This window comes from Bidens hawaiensis, unplaced genomic scaffold (assembly GCF_021521415.1).
Source record: "Bidens hawaiensis isolate Kalapana, Puna unplaced genomic scaffold, B.hawaiensis_p1.1 tig00000888_1, whole genome shotgun sequence".
Taxonomy (NCBI): Eukaryota; Viridiplantae; Streptophyta; class Magnoliopsida; order Asterales; family Asteraceae; genus Bidens; species Bidens hawaiensis.
Genome location: NW_027491051.1, coordinates 4,098,213 through 4,111,040, shown reverse-complemented (window position 1 = coordinate 4,111,040; position 12,828 = coordinate 4,098,213). Strand labels below are relative to the sequence as shown.

The following is a 12,828-nucleotide window of genomic DNA, read 5'->3' as shown; positions in this document are numbered from 1 at the left end:
TATTTTGATGTTTTATTAGTATGTTACCCAATTAGCCAAAACCAATAATACAAGTAAAAGTAAAATTTTTATGTGTATGATTCGAACCGGGTGTATGTTTTTGATAACCGGATCATATGTCATTAGTACTATACTCGACTTAGACCTGCAATTCTTTTTTTAATAATCCATACTCGTCCCATAAGACATCCATACATGTCATTCACTTTCCGATATGCTTGCCATCACTGACAGAATTTTTTAAGTATAAATTTTAATTAATTAAGGAACTCGAGTCAATAAGTTTAATTATGCAAGGCTTATGACCCGGATTTTAACTCTCGGTCAAAGCAATTCATGAACTGGATTGGTAATCAAAAAAATATAATCGAGTCAAGTTTAAATAAACTCAGGCCTCTATTAGCTCTTAGTCAAAGCTCTTGAAACATGCCAAATTTGAGCTTATTGGAGCTCATATGTGGCACGTAGCCGTATAGTATGTTTTGTGGTTGGAAACACGAGTTTTAATTTCAAGGAAAATTTAAATAAGGGTTAGCCATCATGGTTTTGTTACTTTTGAGCCCTTCTTGTTACTTCATTGGCGCTTGGGTGGCACATCTTCTACTTTGACGCCTCCGTTACTTCATGTGTACGGTGTTCCCCCCAACCCCCAAAATGGTGTGTTGTGAACAAGAATGTGACATATAATGATCTAAGTCACAATCACTGAATCATAACCGTACCAAAAGTCACCAAACCCGAGCCCATTTTGACAAATTTTGCAATGTTTAACCCACTTTCTTAAAAGTGTTATCAACCAGCTACTGATTTGCAATCAAAAACTTGTTTAGAAGATCAAAGTATCAAACACTTGCATTCTCTTTAGAAAAATGTAATCAATCACCTAGATTATAATATACCATCTTTTCTCTACTTTCTATAAGACATCATACACTCTTGTGTTTACAACATACAAACTTTTTTTTATTACAAATACTGCATAACATACAAACTTTGGTTGCACGAGTTTTTTTAACGAACTTACACGTTTGCAGATACCTTTTGTGTTTGGTAATTGTAATTCGCACGCAAGACAATATTTAATTCTGAAGAAGTGGGTTATGCACAAACATGTGTTGTTCCCCTATGCTATCACCAAGTCTTATGACTGATTAGTACTTCATTTTTGTACTAAAAAACTGTCAAATGGTAACTAAAAACTAATAAACTTACCACTATCAAGTACTAATTTTGGGGTAAGAGATCAGAGAGAGGACTATGATGGGATCCTAATTTTGGACGGGCGTTTGTTTTTGTTGCGACAAGAGTTTCACGCAAAGTTAGTTTGTGAATTATATGTGGATGTGGGAAATGGTCACAATTTATTTTTCAAGATATGACGTGAAGGTTAAGGTTGTGGGTTCATCTAGTTTTGTAATTGCTTTTCAACTCAACCGTTTTGTGGATGGGAATACCATAACAATATTCAATTTTCTAAAACCATATGTAGTGGGACGCTTTGAAGTATGTCTTTTTGTTCGGTTTAATGGTCTCATCACGAAACACGAGTCCTAAATGCTTTTGAAATTATTTGTTTATAGACATCATTAAACAAAAGGCTACAAATACACGAGTGTTTATTATTTGTTGTATGCCAAAATGGTTATGTTCTTTCTCTAAACAAAACAAACCAACTCTTCTCAGTCTAAACCACACTTAGGTGTTTGTTTTTCTGAAAAATGTATGTGCAGCATCTTTTGTGTGCGTCGCGCGGACATTGTCATTTGCATATTGTTTATTTTCTCGAAGACGTTTTACTAAAAAAAACGTCTGCGTAAGCTCTTCTTGGTGCAGATTTGGCTCATCCACTTCTGATCTTCTAAGGTCTGCAGAGGGTTAAAACACCACACCCAACCAACACCCACTGTCCACCACCACCCACCGTTCACCACCATCCACCACCCACCGTCCGCCGCCACCATCTACCCCCACCACCCACCCACCCACCGTCCGTCGTCCGCCACTACCATCGCCGACCACCCATCACCATCGTCCGCCACTACCACAATCTACCACCCCATCATCCGCCACCACCACCGTCTGCCGCCATCGTCCAACACCACCATTGTCCACCATCCATCATCGCCTTCTACCACCACCACGATCAACTACCACCACATTAACTCGTTCTCACAACCTCTCTCTCTTATTAAAAATAAAGAAATTTATGACGACAAAACTACAGCACGCTGGCGACCACCCGATATGCCCACCATTACTAACCAAGGTAACCACATGAACACCTATACACTTCATTAAAGTTAACAACAACATGCATGCTCTTCATGTTAAACTCATCAAAATCTTGAAACCATTTATGAGTTTGAATCTCCATTTTAAGGTTTAAAACTATGTGTCTATTTATTTTAATCTCTGTCTTTATTTGCTTTACGTGGTCTAACGTTTTGGTGTGGTGGAGTGCGGTGGCGTGATTTTGTTGTGATAATCTATACGATATATAATACATGAGAGGTGATCAAATTAAGACGATAAGAGTTTTACAACTTGTAGTGCTTAAGGTGTGTGTTTAAGTTGGGGATACGCTTGTCTTTTACACACATAAAACTGTCGTTCATTTGATATTTTATCAAAAATAATTACAAGTATATTACCTTAACTTTACTTAAATTTTGTTAATTTTTAATAAATAGTTACAATTTTGACCCTTCATGATTACCCACTTTTTAATCAACTTTATTTTTTTTTTTTTCTTCATATATGTTTTACAAAATGGATTACTCTATAAAATAATGACCAAATTTTGAAAATTTTCAATCAGCTCACTCATAAAATTATTTGTTTCAATCAGGTCACTAAAGTCCATTTGTGTTCTGATTCTAAATATTTTACCTGTATAACAGATTATATGAGGTTTTTTTTATTTTTAAATAGTTTGACGTTCAATTTTTTTTTCAAATTGATAAAATTAGTAAATATTGAGAGAAAAAATTTTAAATTGCGGAACAGTAAAAAAAGAAAAAAAATTTTGAAAATTTACAAAAAAGAAAAAAAAATCAATTTTTTGCAATTTTTCATATTTTTTTTCTTTGCAATTTTTTAGATTTCTTTTTTTTTGCAATTTTTGTGAAATTATTTTTCTCAATTTTTAAAAAAATATTTTCCAATGTAAACTTTTGTAACCTGATTAGAACAAAATATTTTATGAGTAACATAATTGAAACAATTTTCAAAACTTTGTTACTATTCTATAGAGTAAACGGGCTTATTTTTTTCTATGTTTCAATATATTTTTTTTTTCAAAACAGATGGGCTCAACTTGTTTTTTGTCGATGTTTCAATATAAATGTGGCAAGTATTTGTGTCACTTGTCTAATAAACGAGCCGATCCTAGGCCCAACCTGGCTCGGTTCACTTGTTTTATCTATACCCGGTGAAAGAGAAAGGGGGGGGGGGGTTCTAAGGAAAATCTTTACGCGCGTGTTAAAGCCATCAGAAGTGTGATTTCATAAATTTTAAATTTTATAATCAACTTACTTATAACAAATCATATTTTAATTGATATGACAAAGTGTATAATAATTTTAATACAATAATTGTATATGTTGATGTTACATGGCTATATATTTCTCCAAAATACAGTTGTTTAGGGCTATGAACCATCACTGTTATACAGTGTATAAAATTGTTAAAGTACAACATTACATGTCTGTAAATTGTGTTGTTACTCAACAATATAATACTAGAAAATCATGCTCCACGGGATAGTAAAGATGGGGCTCATATGATGCAGGTAGGGAATACCATATTTACGATAATAGTCTGCTATTTAATAATAGCCACTTCTTGATATATTTTATGACATGTCATAACATAAAGCTTTAATCTCATCTTTTGTGTAGGAAACAGAAAAGGAACGAGTCGGTCGTGTAACGAATGCCAACAAAAATGGAACATGTCGGTCTTGTAACGGGTATTGTAGGGTTGTTAGGATTTGTGGTTGACTTTCTAGTGATCGCAGATATTGGAGCCTTAAAAGTTCTGGTTATGTCGCTAAAAGGTTCGACCATTTTTCAATTAAATGAGTTAAAATTGCAACCTCTATAAACAATAATAAAAAGTAGAAAAAAGGGGGATACAAAACTTCTGACCCGATGTAACTTTGATACCGAAATGATGTAAATGAAATTCACCAATTTAAATATATAAAATTTTTAAGTTTTTAGACTTGACCTGTTAACATTTTATAACCCAAAACCGATATTTTTCATCCCAAAACTGAATCGAAATCATAACCTTTACAAACGTTGTGGCCCTGATTCAGTTTTGATGACTGGACAGTTTTTTGAATTGTTGATTATATCTAAAATGCCAAATGTACCCTATGCTGCAAATCTGTACTATACGAATTACAAAAACATTTATTTGTTGACACTTATTTCAACTAATGCAGATTAAAATGATTATAATTCTTTTGACTAGAAAACAAAGCAATTCCTAACTCAATTGACCCATATGAAACTTCATCAATCATGTTTTCTTGGATTTTCCATGTTTTCCAAAATATATAAATTTACATGAAACTTCATCAATCATGTAACGACTAACATGAATTTGATATTAAAAACGAGTTAAAAAGAAAGGAAATATTTAAATAAAAATAAGGATAATTTAGCACACATTAGGATAATATCCTAGGTAGCTAGATCAGAAGATATATATTGAAACATCACGGTAATACCTCAGGATAATATAACTTACGAAGAATTTAAATTTCTTGATATTTTGTGTTGGTGGAGAGGAAAGTAATCCCAATTTCTAATTCTAGCGGGTACGGATCGTGATCTGCTAACCACCCAAGCTTTACCAATAGCTTTGGAATCCGCCTTTTGTATTAGTGGCATGGTTATTTGTTTTTAAGACGAACAAAACCCACTCCCGAATTGATAGAAATGTGCATTTGTTTGAATGATCATTTGGACGCGACGGAACAAATACAACATGTTTCATTACTTGAAGGTAAAAATAGTGTTGAAGCAAAAATACACGAGGACGAGGTAGAGAACGAAATGCAAATCTTGCTTAGCGATGAAGAACTCACGTTAAATTTCATTTCAGCGATTAAGACGATGATTCACCAAACAACATTAAAGTTGTTTAAACCTTTGTAATTTTATTTCATTTTGTAAATTTAAAATTTATAGATAAATAATGAATATTTTAAGTATTTTATTTAAGTTCTTTTTACAAGATTAAAGCAAATTTAAATGTTTCGAAGGCAACAAGAATTTATATTTTTTCCCACACTATTCGATTGATGCCCCCACACTATCCGGTTACATAATTATTGTTGTTGTTGGTAATTATTGTTGTTGTTGGTTTTTTTACAGGTTATGTCTATATTTGGTTATTAAGTTTGTTACCACACGAAACTAGTCATGGCCAAACCTCGATTGTGTGCGCCTCTACCATCCCGATTATGTCTATACCTAGTTATTAAAACGTGATAATTTTTAAATGACATTGGTTAACTAGTTTGATTAATAACCTAATCGGTTAAACATATTACTAAACTAATACTTCCTTCCAAATCCAGTTAGGAACTGAAATATGTTATTGAATTTGCCAGTTTTAACCGTTTAATCATAAACCAGTTCAGTTGATAGAAAATTAGAAATTGGTTAATTGGTAATTTCACCTATACTCATAAAATCCTTCTTGAAGCAACCCATTAACTATATAAACTGGTTAATTGGTATTTTCACCTCTACTCATAAACGAAACCTTTTATAAGCTATCTGGTTGCTCATTATTTTCTCTTAAGTCATCAAATTGCTTTATTTGTAAATGAAAGTTTCTCATGCATTTGACCCGAATTCACGTGTATGAGTCTCACCAAACCTAGAAAACTTTTAAAAGGATAATAACATCTCATTATATTAAAAGTTAATTTAATCAAATATTTGATACGAAAATTCTATAAAATAGGGATATACTAAAAGTTAATATTCGATTTTTATATATAATTTTATCTTAGAAAAATAAGCCGGTTATGGATCTCATCAAACTCAAATAACTTTTTAACTGGGTTATAACATATTATAAACATCATCATCATCATCATCGTACTCAGTATATCCCACCAATAGCAAAGCTATGGTAGGGTCTGAGGAGGGTAAGATGTAGACAGCCTTACCTCTACCCCGTAGGATTAGAGAGACTGCTTCCGGTGAGACCCCCGGCTTGATAGTAGTTTTGCATCAAGCCTTGGACATAAGGCACATAGCAATCAATCATCTGGACACCGACTGATCGGTGCATGTACCCTTGTCTTTCGGCTATCAACGCCACCACATGATGCCTGATTAACCTTCCGTCACTTTTAACGTTATTTTCACGAGATTAGTAAAATAACGTCAAGGTTAGTACAATTTCACTTTTGCCCACCCGAGGGTTCACACATATATACATTATATACGCGCACCGCAAACAGGGCATCATTTAGAAGCATCTTTTGGTGTACATATTATAAACGAATAAGTAAAACAACTGCCAACATATTATATACGAATAAGTAAAACACCCACCGTAATTATAAGAAGAAACATGAAGAAACCAATTGGTGTACATGTGAGAACGACATCGTTTAGAAGCATCTTTTTATTTAAATGATTTAATTTTATCTCATCTTTCTTTCTTTCTGTTCTCTATCCACCCACACGCCTGCCAACATCTCCCAACTCTGACCAACATCAACGATTGATTCAACTGCACTTACTCAAAAGTCAAACCAATGGATCTGAATCATCTTTAAGTGAAAACCCAGTTGGACTCAAAGATGACAGGCTTAATTCTCCATCAAATTCCAGTATTAGTCTCATCAAGTTCAAGAAAACAGCTGCCTTTGTTGCCACCTGCTGATTCACCCACAAGAACCACTTGTTCATGTAAGCTATATATATGTTGTATATAAATTTAACATATTTTTGTTGGGAAGGTGAGCTATAAAGGGTAGGCTTAGTATTCATTCGACATTTTTTGATTAAAGTGGTTGGTGTGTATACGAAGTCAACAACAACAATAATAATAATAATAATAATAATAATAATAATAATAATAATAATAGGATAATAAGATAAAGGGCAAAAAGTGACTGTTATAACTGTTTGCAATTCTCAGTAATATTAGTGGAAAGTCTCGGTAAAACATGCTACTGCTCGCAGTTACCACTAAGCATAGTTGCCACTTGCTTAGTAGTAGTTTACCACTAATGACATAAGTATTGCCATGTGGCAGATGGACATTCACTAACTAGTATGTAATGGTTTAACTAAGTTATTTAATATTTTCTTGATTAATTAAACTATGAATAGGCGAGTGTGATTGGTTGAAAAAAATTGTGGTCCCACCCCCACCCTTCAGCCATTAGCACTTTCTCCCCCTCTAACGACCGCCATTGAAGTGGCGCCCCTCTCCGTAATGGTGTGTAGCACCTGAATTGGTGACGTGGCAGTGGGTTACTGCACATTGGTCTTAGCCATTTACCACTGACACATATTTGCTATTGATGATTAGTCACCACTGATCTCAGTTTTTCATGCAACGTTTCTTCAGGCAAAGTGACAATTTTCCACTCTGATCGGGCAGCATAACCCGACCAAGGGCTTTACCCCTTAGACTCTATCGGTGCGCCGCCCCGAACCCTGCGAGAGCGCTGCATCGGAACCCTTACCCTTGGAAGTTGGGACCCCCATGATTGATTGTCCTCCACACCTCCTAGCCAATGCTTATTTCACTTTCTAATTTGGTCTTAAGTAAATCTAAGTATGCGAAAATTATATATATGGATGACAATAAAAATAAAAAAAAATGTTGAAAAGAAAAGAAAGAACAATTATATCTGTCATGTCATTGTTAAGCATGATGTAGACGTATTCTGTTTAAGTGAAAAAAATTGTTGTAAATCTTTATATGTTGACTTGAAAGGAATGTTTAAAGATCTTGAATTTAACCAAAAAGATAGTATTTTTTTTACTGCGTTTATCAAAAGGCATTCTTGCAGGCTATTCTAATTTCCAATTGTGTACACTGTGAACCGGTCAAAGAATGTGTTTATCCTGATATCTACTTGATAATTAACTAGAGAAGGTGCCCATCACAACATTAGAATTTTATAAAGAATTATAGTAGTCAAGGGTTAGATTTCCTTAAAAGGTAGAGGTTTTTTTAAGAAGATTTGACAACCTGTCTTGTATCTTGGAATTCGTTGGATATCTGGTTAAGTTGGCCTTTCTAGTCTATAATTTCCAGGCGCATATATTGACATATGTTGTAAAAATTTACCTAGACATTGTTTGACATGATTAGGTGACTTTTTTAATGGTCTGAGGTATTGGTTGACTTTCTAATTCTTTGTGTGTATATGTATGTTGTTATGTAGCAAAAGATGTGACACTTTCTACAGTACAGCGTAGAGGCGTGTTGAAACCACATTCAGTAGGGACTGGTGTTAGAGTAAATGCATCAAACGTTGGTGTTGGATCAGGGGGCTATGCAGAGAGAGATGAAAATGACAACCAAAGTTTATCTTCTAGTGATCCCAAAAGTGATACTTCTTCACATATGTGAGTTATCTTTTGATCATCTTTCTAAAAACATGTGGTTTTATACTTTTACCTGCAAATTTGGAATGCAATCATGACAACTTGACCCGACATTGATTTCTCAAGTTTTTGTCAATTTAAAGGGAAGTGAACTCTTTTGGGCTTTGATGGTTGAATGAATTTTTTCTTGTAAATATTTTATCCTTTTGTTATTCTTGTTAATTTGGGCATGATTGTTATGTATCTATAAACCAACTTAAGTTAAGCAAAATTTAATCCTGATACCTGAGAGGTCTCATGTTTAAATCTTGCTTATAGAGTTATAGGGGTGTGCTTCGAGTCAGTTTGGTTCGGTTTTGGGTTTAAACCGAAAATTCAGGTTTTGGTTTTTTGAAAACTGTTCAGTTTCAAGGTGTGTTTTTTTTTCAGTTTTCGGTTTGGGTTCGGTTCATTTTATGTTTTTTTTTTTTTTTTAATTTTACTATTTGGGCGTGACATTTTTGGTCCAAAGAAAACCTGGCCCAAAATAATGAATCTGGGCCTAGATGTATTTGTTAATTAAAATTTTGGGTAACACTATTTGTTAAATTCTTGTAAATTACTTAAAATTCAAAACTAAAAACGAAAATTTATAAATTCAGTTAGGTTTTTCAGTTTTAACTACTTTCAAAACTGAAACCGAACCAAAAGTTTAGTTTTTAAGAAAACATAAATCAAAACCGTTGGTTTTTGTTTGTGTTCGGTTATTTTGGTCCTTTTTTTTTGGAAATTGCGGTTACAAATAGGATTTTTTGTTTCCATCCACACCCGTACTTGCTTCCACCAATATCCTACCATAACCTCTTGAAGGCCAGCTGCCTTGTGTAAGCTGCGATTTACCTGATCCCGTTGGTTAGTAGGGTATAGAGGTGCACAATAAACCGGTTTTTGAACCGGACCAGCAACCCGAACTGAAACCGAACTAGTACTCTTTAAAATCGGTTTGGAACCGATAGAAACCGTAGGTTCGGGATCGGTTTGTAATCCTCTTCATTGAAAATGGTTCAAACTGGTTAAACCGAACCAGCCAAAAACCGGTCAAAGAAACAATCATAAATGGTTACCAAACCGGTTTAAAGCTCAAACCGATTTGGACTTTTTGTTGACCAAACCGTTCCGTTTAGCAAACACTAAATTTGTTAGTATTTTTTTTTTGTTTGTGTTGGGCAGTAATAAGTTTCCTAATCAAATACCTTATCCGGTCTCAATAGCCCTCGTGCTATCCGGATGTGCTTTAGTATTTTCAATAATTGCCTTTGGAAAGGGCGCGCCTTCGACTCTTTTAGCAGCAATCGCAAAGTCAGGCTTCACTGCTGCTTTTACATTGATTTTTGTTTCAGAAATTGGAGATAAGGTAACTAAATATTAACCACATATTAGCAGCATCTTTATATAGAGTTATATTTCTCATTATGTAGCTACTAATATCCCCTTTCTTTACTTTATCAGACGTTTTTCATTGCAGCTTTATTGGCGATGCAATATGATAAAACATTGGTATGATCTCCACATTATCCCGATTAGACCCATTCATAAGTAAATGGGTCGAAATTTTAGGGGTGTTAAGCACGTCGTGTTTGTGGGTCTAGCCTGACACGGACCCGGAAATTTAACACAAAACTGAACCCGCAAATCGTGTTAGACACCTGAACACGAATACAACACGCATATTAGCGGGTTGACCTTAACACGACCTGTTTGACACTGAAACTTTTCTGTTTTATATTGTTTTCACATACTAATACTTTAAATTTACATTTTCACTACAAAAGGTACAAATTTGTATAAAAAACTTACCTTTCAATTATAAAATTTTATGTAACTTTTCGTTTTAGCATTAAATTTTGGCAAAACATACCCAAACCAATTTAATTTATTGCATAAAAACGTACTGGAAAATAAAAGTAAAAAATGAATCATTCCATAAACCCGCTGGGTTGACCTGAACACGACGCTAAACTGGTTTGCTGGTTCGACCCTAAACTGAAACCCAAATCCGCGAGTTTCGTGTTTGAAATTTACACCTAAACTATCAGTATCACATATGTTTTAGTGACTCGTAATTGATGATTAGGTTATCTTGGGATCCATGGGTGCTTTATCACTAATGACTGTTTTATCGGTCGTAATTGGACGGATATTTAACTCAGTACCCGCTCAGTTTCAAACAAGTAAGTCATTAATCTCCTTCCACTATCTATCCCCTAAAAAAATATTTCTAATTATTCTTGGTTCATCCAAACAGCATTGCCAATCGGAGAATATGCAGCAGTAACTCTTTTAATGTTCTTTGGCCTCAAAGCCATCAAAGATGCATGGGATTTACCATCAAAAAATGACAAAAATAGTATTGAACTTGATGAATTTGCAGAAGCTGAGGAACTTGTAAAAGAAAAGGTGATTAATAATCATCATTCTTTATTTCTGCTTATTTATTTTAATCTAAGTTAATAGTTTTGTGTTTTAATTTTAGTATTTGGTATAATTCAGGCATCTAAGCAGCTCAAGAACCCGTTTGAAATATTGTGGAAGTCGTTTAGTCTTGTATTTTTTGCGGTAACCCTCTTTTGTATATGGTTATAATTTATCACATTGATTTACAAGTGTCGATATTTTTGTTTTTTTTTGTGGGTATGAAATAAATTACATTATCATGTGATTTGTAGGAATGGGGTGACCGGTCAATGCTTGCAACCATCGCCCTCGGGGCAGCTCAGGTACATCACTACATCATCAATAATATATATGACTAGTTTTATCAAGTAATATATATTCATTACGTTAAATAAAAATTATTCTATTTATATAAATAGTAGACTCGTTTAGGCTTGCAAGCCTGGCCAACCTCAGTGTCTGAAGCTCATACTCGTTTATTAAACGACCTTATATGAGGCCCGAACTTGTTCAAATTTGCCTCGATTTGAGCTTTTAGCGAGCCAATCTCGAGTGACGATCAGCTTGCTTTGTTTAAAAACATTTACCTAAATGTTAATGGTTTAAGTTTTAATGCCTACAACCTCTTAAATAGTATTAGTAATATTCAATGATTAAGATTGTTAATACGTTATTATATAACTACCATGTTAATTAACTATAAAAATTGTAAAATATTACTTATGACAGTCTCCGTGGGGTGTGGCAAGTGGAGCCATCGCTGGTCACCTTCTAGCAACGTCTATAGCAGCAGTCGGGGGCGCGTTTCTTGCCAATTACATATCTGAGAAAATGGTACTTCTTTATGTTGACTCGGTCAAACTCATTTCAGATTCTTTTCATTGTTGTAACTTTTTCTTAAAATTTGGATATTACTTGGAATCTGTCAGGTCGGGTATATAGGCGGAGTCTTGTTCTTACTTTTCGCAGTCGCCACGTTTTTGGGGGTATTTTAAGGAAGTGAAACAACCGATGAGTAATGATAGAAGCAATCATGGGAATGGTGATTATTTATGGAATGTAAGTTAGATATTTAATTTGTTGTATGTTGAGTGTAAAACAAACATTTGGATGTTGTTAAATGAGAGGAGTAGAGCTAATAAAGAACCAAGGAGGTGAAATTTGTTATGCATTAGTTTGATTGTACAGCTTATGTTATTTTATTTTTTTCTTAAATATTTCTTTAGTTTAAACACTATAATACAATATCGTTATTGTTATTTAACTTAAGTAGATGGTTATTCTACTCTAAATATTTCCCTGTTGATATTCACTGTTTATCGTAATTATATATTTATAAGATTATAATACATGATCGGTGCCACAAAAGCGAAAATATATTTAACTTTTTCTCTTTCGGCTTTGAAAGCATGTCTTTACAGGCCTGCTAATTTTTTCTAAAGGTGATAACTTTTTTTTAAACATTCATCAAAGTTACATAATAAGTACATGCATGTGTAACTTCTTGATTTTGTTGTATGCAATTGTCCTAGTTAATTTGGTTACGTCCCCCCGTATACATATTATATCCCGATCTTTGTTTTTAAACCAATAATAATTATTTGCTTATTGTTCCATTATACTATATGCTATTACTTCCAATTAAAGAAATATTTGTTAATCTAAAATGTTTGTGTCCAAAGTAATAATTTAAAGTTTTGATTATGATTTTCCCGAAATAAATAATCACTACATAATATAAGCTGCAAGTTTGCATTAACCTGTTTATAGTTATAGAAAGTAATATCAAAATATT

General features: G+C 33.7%; 1 protein-coding gene across 1 annotated transcript; it reads left to right on the top strand.

Moving 5' to 3' along the window:
• Positions 1 to 6,698: 6,698 nt before the first annotated feature.
• Positions 6,699 to 12,207, top strand: LOC143544565 (protein PAM71-homolog, chloroplastic-like). Its single transcript, XM_077036647.1, has 10 exons — positions 6,699 to 6,944; positions 8,438 to 8,621; positions 9,810 to 9,993; positions 10,089 to 10,136; positions 10,714 to 10,810; positions 10,885 to 11,036; positions 11,130 to 11,195; positions 11,306 to 11,356; positions 11,763 to 11,867; positions 11,963 to 12,207. The coding sequence occupies exons 1-10, from the start codon at positions 6,836 to 6,838 to the stop codon at positions 12,026 to 12,028; spliced, it is 1,062 nt and encodes a 353-aa protein (XP_076892762.1). The 5' UTR covers positions 6,699 to 6,835; the 3' UTR covers positions 12,029 to 12,207.
• The last annotated feature ends 621 nt before the right edge of the window (positions 12,208 to 12,828 follow it).

Bases quoted from the DNA above. Each gene is read 5' to 3' on its own strand.
- LOC143544565 (XM_077036647.1), top strand. From the start codon at position 6,836: ATGACAGGCTTAATTCTCCATCAAATTCCAGTATTAGTCTCATCAAGT. The intron at 6,945-8,437 runs GTAAGCTATATA...GTTGTTATGTAG, and splicing joins CACAAGAACCACTTGTTCAT to CAAAAGATGTGACACTTTCT. The intron at 11,196-11,305 runs GTAACCCTCTTT...TGTGATTTGTAG, and splicing joins TTAGTCTTGTATTTTTTGCG to GAATGGGGTGACCGGTCAAT.